Source organism: Cherax quadricarinatus, chromosome 47 (genome assembly GCF_038502225.1).
Source record: "Cherax quadricarinatus isolate ZL_2023a chromosome 47, ASM3850222v1, whole genome shotgun sequence".
NCBI lineage: Eukaryota > Metazoa > Arthropoda > Malacostraca > Decapoda > Parastacidae > Cherax > Cherax quadricarinatus.
Genome location: NC_091338.1, coordinates 30,244,895 through 30,254,843, shown reverse-complemented (window position 1 = coordinate 30,254,843; position 9,949 = coordinate 30,244,895). Strand labels below are relative to the sequence as shown.

At 42.3% G+C, this 9,949-nt stretch overlaps 1 protein-coding gene across 1 annotated transcript in view; it reads left to right on the top strand.

Annotated features, from left to right (window-relative positions):
- Nucleotides 1-8,810, top strand: part of LOC128696601 (sodium-coupled monocarboxylate transporter 1) — a 348,670-nt gene extending 339,860 nt beyond the window's left edge. The window contains exon 11 of the mRNA XM_070094645.1: nucleotides 8,251-8,810. Within this exon, the coding sequence (XP_069950746.1) occupies nucleotides 8,251-8,810 (560 nt within the window). The remainder of the gene's footprint in view (nucleotides 1-8,250) is intronic.
- Nucleotides 8,811-9,949: the final 1,139 nt, after the last annotated feature.

Below are 9,949 nucleotides of genomic sequence, written 5' to 3'. Positions count from 1 at the left end.
TTACTGCATCACTCATGATAGTGTAATTCCTATGTATCCTTTAATGTTAAGTTAAGATGCAGTCAGGTTGGTGATGGTTATATTTTGCGGGAGGGGGGGGGGTGAAATTGTGACAAAAGTTTCAGCCTTCACAGGTATATAACTCTGGTATAACTGGGTGTTTACCTGGAGTTTACCTGGAGAGAGTTCCGGGGGTCAACGCCCCCGCGGCCCGGTCTGTGACCAGGCCTCCTGGTGGATCAGCGCCTGATCAACCAGGCTGTTGCTGCTGGCTGCACGCAAACCAACGTACGAGCCACAGCCCGGCTGATCAGGAACTGACTTTAGGTGCTTGTCCAGTGCCAGCTTGAAGACTGCCAGGGGTCTGTTGGTAATCCCCCTTATGTGTGCTGGGAGGCAGTTGAACAGTCTCGGGCCCCTGACACTTATTGTATGGTCTCTTAACGTGCTAGTGACACCCCTGCTTTTCATTGGGGGGATGGTGCATCGTCTGCCAAGTCTTTTGCTTTCGTAGTGAGTGATTTTCGTGTGCAAGTTCGGTACTAGTCCCTCTAGGATTTTCCAGGTGTATATAATCATGTATCTCTCCCTCCTGCGTTCCAGGGAATACAGGTTTAGGAACCTCAAGCGCTCCCAATAATTGAGGTGTTTTATCTCCGTTATGCGCGCCGTGAAAGTTCTCTGTACATTTTCTAGGTCGGCAATTTCACCTGCCTTGAAAGGTGCTGTTAGAGTGCAGCAATATTCCAGCCTAGATAGAACAAGTGACCTGAAGAGTGTCATCATGGGCTTGGCCTCCCTAGTTTTGAAGGTTCTCATTATCCATCCTGTCATTTTTCTAGCAGATGCGATTGATACAATGTTATGGTCCTTGAAGGTGAGATTCTCCGACATAATCACTCCCAGGTCTTTGACGTTGGTGTTTCGCTCTATTTTGTGGCCAGAATTTGTTTTGTACTCTGATGAAGATTTAATTTCCTCATGTTTACCATATCTAAGTAATTGAAATTTCTCATCGTTGAACTTCATATTGTTTTCTGCAGCCCACTGAAAGATTTGGTTGATGTCCGCCTGGAGCCTTGCAGTGTCTGCAATGGAAGACACTGTCATGCAGATTCGGGTGTCATCTGCAAAGGAAGACACGGTGCTGTGGCTGACATCCTTGTCTATGTCGGATATGAGGATGAGGAACAAGATGGGAGCTAGTACTGTGCCTTGTGGAACAGAGCTTTTCACCGTAGATGCCTCGGACTTTACTCTGTTGACGACTACTCTCTGTGTTCTGTTAGTGAGGAAATTATAGATCCATCGACCGACTTTTCCTGTTATTCCTTTAGCACGCATTTTGTGCGCTATTACGCCATGGTCACACTTGTCGAAGGCTTTTGCAAAGTCTGTATATATTACATCTGCATTCTTTTTGTCTTCTAGTGCATTTAGGACCTTGTCGTAGTGATCCAATAGTTGAGACAGACAGGAGCGACCTGTTCTAAACCCATGTTGCCCTGGGTTGTGTAACTGATGGGTTTCTAGATGGGTGATGATCTTGCTTCTTAGGACCCTTTCAAAGATTTTTATGATATGGGATGTTAGTGCTATTGGTCTGTAGTTCTTTGCTTTACTGCCCCCTTTGTGGAGTGGGGCTATGTCTGTTGTTTTTAGTAACTGAGGGACGACCCCCGTGTCCATGCTCCCTCTCCATAGGATGGAAAAGGCTCGTGATAGGGGCTTCTTGCAGTTCTTGATGAACACAGAGTTCCATGAGTCTGGCCCTGGGGCAGAGTGCATGGGCATGTCATTTATCGCCTGTTCGAAGTCATTTAGCGTCAGGATAACATCGGATAGGCTTGTGTTAATCAAATTTTGTGGCTCTCTCATAAAAAATTCATTTTGATCTTCGACTCTCAGTCTGGTTAGCGGCTTGCTAAAAACTGAGTCATATTGGGACTTGAGTAGCTCACTCATTTCCTTGCTGTCATCTGTGTAGGACCCATCTTGTTTAAGTAGGGGCCCAATACTGGACGTTGTTCTCGATTTTGATTTGGCATAGGAGAAGAAATACTTTGGGTTTCTTTCGATTTCATTTATGGCTTTTAGTTCTTCCCGCGATTCCTGACTCATAAAGGATTCTTTTAGCTTAAGTTCGATGCTTGCTATTTCTCTGACCAGTGTCTCCCTACGCATTTCAGATATATTGACCTCTTTTAGCCGCTCTGTTATTCTTTTCCGTCGCCTGTAAAGGGAGCGCCTGTCTCTTTCTATTTTACATCTACTCCTCCTTTTTCTTAGAGGAATAAGCCTTGTGCATACATCGAGTGCCACCGAGTTAATCTGTTCTAGGCATAAGTTGGGGTCTGTGTTGCTTAGTATATCTTCCCAGCTTATATCGGTTAGGACTTGGTTTACTTGGTCCCACTTTATGTTTTTATTATTGAAGTTGAATTTGGTGAATGCTCCCTCGTGACTAGTCTCATTTTGTCGGTCTGGGGCTCCACGCATACATGTCTGAACCTCAATTATGTTGTGATCTGAGTATATTGTTTTTGATATGGTGACATTTCTTATCAGATCATCATTGTTAGTGAAGATGAGGTCTAGTGTATTCTCCAGTCTAGTAGGCTCTATTATTTGCTGGTTTAAATTGAATTTTGTGCAGAGATTTAAAAGCTCGTGTGAGTGTGAGTTTTCATCAGAGCTGCCTCCTGGTGTTATTACTGCAACAATATTATTTGCTATATTCCTCCATTTTAGGTGCCTTAAGTTGAAATCCCCCAGGAGCAAGATGTTGGGTGCAGGAGCTGGAAGATTTTCCAGACAGTGGTCAATTTTTAACAGCTGTTCCTGGAATTGCTGGGATGTTGCATCCGGAGGCTTGTAGACTACCACAATAACTAGGTTTTGGTTCTCGACCTTTACTGCTAAAACTTCCACTACATCATTTGAGGCATTAAGCAGTTCTGTGCAAACAAGTGACTCTGCAATGTACAGGCCAACCCCCCCCCCTTTTGCCTGTTCACTCTGTCACATCTGTATAGGTTGTAACCTGGGATCCATATTTCGTTGTCCAAGTGATTCTTTATGTGGGTCTCAGTGAAAGCCTCGAACATTGCCTTTGCCTCTGCAAGCAGTCCACGGATGAAAGGTATTTTCTTGTTTGTTGCTGGCTTTAGACCCTGTATATTTGCAAAGAAGAATGTTATCGGACTGGTGGTATTGTTGGTACTGGGGGGGGGGGTTTCCGGCATTAGTATCTGTATCTGTTGATTTGGAGTGGAGGCCATCGACTGTGGTTCCACTCCAGGAATGACTGGATTTGGTGTACGATTTCTGCCATTTCATGCCAGTTTTTTTTCCTTCCTGGCACTAAAAAACCTCTCCCTCTTGAGTGGCTGTGGCTACCCAGGTTTTCCCATGGCCTGGGTGTTTTGTATCTTTTTGTCCCCTTTAGATGGTATGCCTGGCAATTTAAGTTATAGCACAGTCTTTCCTGTACTGAAGAGGCACACATTTCAGGGTGAAAAAGCTTTTCCTGTTGTCATATGGGCATGGCATTTTCTAGGGTGGTCATAGTTGCACGTCCCATCTGTTTTTCCAGATTTCCCATGCCAGCAGATACCAAGTGCATAGTATGTGCACAGGCTTGGTTTCTGCTTGCCTTGGGTTTCTGTGACTGTATTCCCTGTTGGTGCATGTTTCCCTGTCTTACTTCTATCCTCCCTAGCACCAACAATGGAGCTCCCACCAGTTGTTTTTGGTAATATATCCTCACTATTGCTAGTGGAGTCTTCTTGTTTGCTATTTCCTGCGGTATTTCTAGTTTGCAATATTGGTTTTATCTTATCTTTGACTACACTTGTTTCCCTACTATGGCTCCTGTCCCCTATGAGGTCATTTATATGTATTCCTTCCTGCGTATAATTCCCGACTACCTGGACAAAATCTCCAGCTTCACCATTACTGTCTCCCAGGACAGTATCTCCAGCTTCACCATTTCTGTCTCCCAGGACAGCACCTCCAGCTTCACCATTACTGTCTCCCAGGACAGCACTATCAGCCCCACATTTACTGACTACCAGGACATCACCTCCAGCCTTACAGTTTGTGACTACATGGCCAGTATCAAGGGCAGTACCATTCAGCCCAGACTTTTTATGTTCCCATCTGTTGTAGAAAGCTTCCAGGTTTTCTATGAAAGCAGCTTTGATGTTGTCCTCTTTTAATACCCTTGTGATTTTAGTCCACAGATTTTCCTCATTTGGGCATACCCAAAAACACTTCTCTGTTTTAATACTGCTTGTAGCTAGTTCTTGAATATCTGCACAAGGAGCGTGACACCAATTTCCACAAAAATGACAATTTATCCATGTGGAAGCCCGTTTGTTTGACTGACCACAGACTACACACAGCTTCATAATGATTTGAATGGTTGATTTACTGCAATTCTACTAGCAACCTCTTGAATATTCTATTAATAACCTTAAATGAAGCTCTAGCTATTTGTATTTCTGTTTCTAACTGTTTTTGTATATTGGACAGCTTACCATCACGTTCCTGATTTTTAATGTTTGTGTTTATAAGGGCGCCTACAACCCCATCCGTTTACAGTCTGCTTTATTGTCCAACGAAACCGTTTGAAACCAGTCCCGGGTTCGGACCAGTCAAGGGTTTGGACCAGTCAAGGGTTCGGACCAGTCAAGGGTTCGGATGTGTTCATGTCGATGTGTTCAGTCCATCAATCTTCTACTCAAGATTGATGGATTGAACACATCGACTCAAGGTTGAGGGACTGATTACCTCATTCTCCTCCTGTTCTTCAAGTTTATCCTATGTATGGACTGATGAAGCCACTGTGTGGCGAAACGTTTCCTCAATAAAGATACCCAAGAGTTGCACATGTGTCTAATTTATCAGATTGCATATTCTTGGGCTGTAAGAAAATAAGAACATAAGAAAGAAGGAGCACTGCAGCAGGCCTACTGACCCATGCATAGCAGGTCCATGTCCCCCCTCGGATTAGCCCAATGACCCATCTAGTCAGGTCACTTCCACTTAAGGAAGGAGCACGGCACCAGACCTAGTAGCACAAGCTAGTCAGGTCCAACTCACACCCATCCACACCCACTCATGTATTTATCTAACCTATTTTTAAAACTACCTATCGTTTTGGCCTCTATAACTGTACTCGGGAGTTTGTTCCACTCATCCACAACTCTATTACCAAACCAGATCTTTCCAATATCCTTCCTGAATCTGAAGGCATTTGACACAGTTCCACACAAGAGATTAATGCAAAAGCTGGAGGACCAGGCAGGGATAACAAGGAAGGCACTGCAAAGGATCAGGGAATACCTGTCAGGAAGACAGCAGCGAGTCATGGTACGAGGCGAGATGTTAGAGTGGGTGATTGTAACGAACGGGGTTCCACATGGGTCAGGCCTAGGACCGATGCTGTTTCTGGCATTCGTGAAAGACATGACAGGAGGAATAAACTCCGAAGTGTCCTTATTTGCAGATGATGTGAAGTTGATGAGAAAATCCTATCGGACGAGGACCAGGCAGAACTACAAAGGGATCTGGACAGGCTGCAGGCCTGGTCCAGCAACTGACTCCTGGAATTCAATCCCACCATGACGATTGGGAAGGGTAAAGAAGTCTGCAGAGTACAGTTTAGGGGGCCAGAGACTATAAATCTCACTCAAGGAAATGGATCTTTGGGTAAGTATAACACCGGGCACATCTTCTGAGGTGCACATCAACCAAATAATTGCATTCTGACATCTTAAAAAGGAATCGTTCAGGACCCTGTACATTGTGTATGTTAGTCCCATATTGTAGTATGCGGCACCAGTTTGGAGCTCACACCTAGCCAAGCACGCAAAGAAACTAGAGAAAGTGCAAAGGTTTGCAACAAGACTAGTCCTGGAACTAAGGGGCATGTCCTACGAGGAGAGGTTAAGGGAAATTAACCTGACGACACTGGAGGACAAGAGAGATAGGAGGGGATATGATAACGACATATAAAATACTGATAGGAATGGATAAGGTAGACAGAGACAGGATATTCCAGGTATGACACACAGCAACATGGTGTCATAGTTTGAATTTGAAGAATCAGATGAATCACAGGGATGTTAGGAAGTATTTCTTCAGCCACAGAGTTGTCAGGAAGTGGAAAGGTCTGGGAAGTGATGTAGTGGAGGCAGGATCCATAATTAGCTTAAAGAAGAGGTATGATAAAGCTCATGGAGCCGGAAGAGTGACCTAGTAGCAGCCAATGAAGAAGCAGAGCCAGGAGCTATGAATCGACCCCTGCAACCACAACTAGGTGAGTACGACTAGGTGAGTACTAGCACAAGCTAGTCACGTCCAACTCACACCCACCCATACCCATTCATGTATTTTACTAACGTATTTTGGCTTCTCTGGCAGTACTCGGGAGTTTGTTCCACTCATCCACAACTCAGTTACCAAACCAGTACTTTCCTATATCCTTCCTGGATCTTAATTTTTCAACTTAAAACCATTGCTGACCATTGCTGCGAGTCCTGTCTCAGCTAAATATTATTTTAACACGCTATTTACATTCCTGTTTTCTATTTATACACCTCAGTCATATCCCCTTCCCCCTAATTCTACACCTTTCGAGAGAGTGCAGATTCAGGGCCTCAGTCTATCCTCATAGGGAAGATTTCTGATACATGTGATCAACTTTGTCATCCTCCTCTGTACGTTTTCCAGAGCATTTATATCCATTCTGAAATACAGTGACCAGAACTGAGCAGCATAGTCTAAATGAATCCTAAGCAAAGATGTATTGAGTTGACGAACAACCTGAGGACTTCTATTATTTATGCTTCTTGATATGGAGCATAGGATTCTGCTCACTTTATTGTGAACACTTATGCACTGTTGTCTTGGTTTTAGATTACTTTTAAACAGAACTCCCAAATCCTTTATTGCAATCACTAATATAAAGATATACATTATTCAGTTTAAGTGTGGCATTATTTTCTTATTCAGTGTTTAGAACTTTGCATTTGTGTATATTAAACTGCATCTGCTACTTATCCGACCACTCTATCAGTCTTTTCAAATTTTCCTCGAGTGCTCTAATGTCCTCATTAGAATGAATTTATATAAATTGTAAACAACAATGGGCCCAACACTGACCCCTGCAGAACACCACTCGTGATGTTTCCCCACTCTGATTCCTTCCTAGTGATGCAAACTCTCTGCTGCCTACCCAGGAAAATATTTCTCCTCCTATTCCGTGTGCCTTAATTTTCCTCAGTAGCTTCTAATGTGGAACTCTTTCAAGAGCCTTACTGAAGTCCATATACACAATATCATATTCGTTATCATTATCTACCTCTTCGAATACCTTAGTGAAAAAAGTTTGTAAATTCGTAATGTAGGAACGCTCCTTTGTAAAACCATGCTGAGATTCATTAATCAATTTATGCCTTTCAAGATGGCTAAGAATTGCCTCGGCAATTATTGATTCAATAAATTTTCCCACTACAAAGGTAAGGCAAGAACCTGTCACCTGCTTTGTATTGGTATTACATTTATTACATTTTTATAGGTATTACTCAGAAACCTTCTGGGTTAGTCTTCGAATCACTTTCCAGTTTAGCCTCATTCTCTGTTTCAGCTTTCTAATTCCCTTTATTTTCTTTCTTTAATTGAATATATTGATTTCTTAACTGCCTATCTCCTCTTTTGATACGCCTGTATGTACCTCTTTTTTGACCAATGAGATGTTTGAATCTAATGTTTATCCATTTGTGATAATTTTTGATTAATCTAATTTCCTTACTTGGAACATAAGTTGCTTGGGCAGCTAGAACTATGTTCTGAAAAGCGTCATATTGGCAACCAACACCACGTACCTGATCCATAGTTAGGTCGTTCCAATTTAACCCATTAGCATTAGCAACATCAGGAACAAGAAATTATTGTTTAGGAATTGCAAAGGAGTGATCACATGTGTAGTTGATGATGACTAGGCTGCTCTTGAGCCAGGTCCACCGTGTGTGTCAAGGTGGAATACTTTATGGAGTAGGATCCATAGACTGCATGTGGCAGCATCAAGACCCAGTCAAGAGCTGAAAAGAGCCGCCATTTTGATTTTAAAGTCACACACGGTACAAAGAGCGTCTACCAGTCACTGCAGTTTATGAGACATCTGAACAAAGAAGAAGATAGTAAAGACGACTGTCCAAAGAAATTCCTACTTTGCTGGCACAGATCAGCTGCTTCTTGGTATGTGCACTGATGAAGACATGACTGTGAGAGACAAAGCTGTCTCAATGATAAGAATAATCAGAGAAGAGAATCAGCAGACAAAAGACAGTACTGAGAGCTCTGATGAGGATGGAGAAGATTCTGTTGATGCTGCTGACGAGGACTTGTTAATCTACACTGATGATGGGGATGACAGGGAATATGAAGAGAATGACAATGTGGCTCCTATTGTCAACTCAAGAAAAGTAGTGATTCCCAAACTAAAGTGGCAAGCAATGAACTATCATTCCATGATTGACTGGAAGACTGAACTCAAAACTGAGCCTCCTTTCATTGCTTCTCTATCAGAACAACAGGTTCTAAAAATTACTGAGACTCCATTGGAAATGCACAAGTGGCCAAACAACACTCAAGCTGTTGAGAGAGGGATAAAATTGATGACTGAAGCTTCCACTGAAGTGACTGGACAGAAGGCAAGAGATGGATATATCAAGCAAAGAATATTTTCCAGGAAAGTGATGCTGAAGTTCCACACCAAGAAATATTTCACTAATAACTTGTAATAGTTTAAAATTAAATAGTTGATTATTGATATAACACATGTACATTTGATAATACAATCTTCACAACCAAAAAAGATATAAACAATGTACAGTTGTACACTTGAATATTTTCCTGATAACAAATAAATTATACCTACTTGCTTTCAATGGTGTACAATTTAACAAAAAGACGATGGAGATGCTGCAGGGTAAATGGGCATGAAATAGTCTAAAATTTTGCAGAAAGTTTGTTGTTACCTTACAGATAATACCTGAAGAGTGCAGCTTGCATCTCTAAAATTTGTATTTTTTTCACTGCTCCCTACAGGACTTACTGTTTTCAAGAGGATTCTTGCTACTTTTTTCAAAGATGATGAAGTTGCCTATATATTGCTTACTTGTGTTAGAAATAGCGATTAATGATGATTTTAGACATTTAGGTCTACGTAAATTAGGTTCTTTAATCGCTAGTCGAGGGAAGTTGAATTTCAAGATGTGGTTGGCTGAATTCCGGTGTTGTATGCAGGTTTTGTTCATGTTATCGTTCCAACATGCATTAATGTGTTCAATGAGACGTGTTTCGAGATTTCTTTCAACTATGAATATTCAGTCACAGGCTCCACAAGGTATAGTGTAAACCCCTTCGTTTACTGGTTCAAGGTGCTTAAATATTGCTCTAGTTAGATTTTATATGGAGGTGCTGGTTGTGATGGAGACTCTACTGTTAGCTTGTTTGAGTACCTTACAAACTTTCAGTGCAGTCTGGCTGATGGGAAGAATTATAACTTTGTTAGGAGTGGTGTTGGTGTCTGGAAAATTTATGATCTGAACAGCTCCTTTTTTTTGTAGTATTTGATGAAAAGGAAGGTAAATGCAGATCAGTGAAGGTTTGGTGTATGGAAGTACATTCCTCGTCAAGAAACTCAGGACTACAAATTCATTAAGCTTTTAGGAAAAATCCGATGATGATGCCTCTTTTGGTCATCATGACTGGAATAGAAGTGTGTGAGACAGTAGTGAAGATTTCTTCTGTATGGCTTCACAAAGGATGCCGCCTTTTCGCACCTAGGTGTGAAAAATCACACCTTTGATAATGACCCTGACCTCACACCCGCCCTCGACCGCCACCCCCCTCCCCCCTGCAAGCCCCACGACCCTTG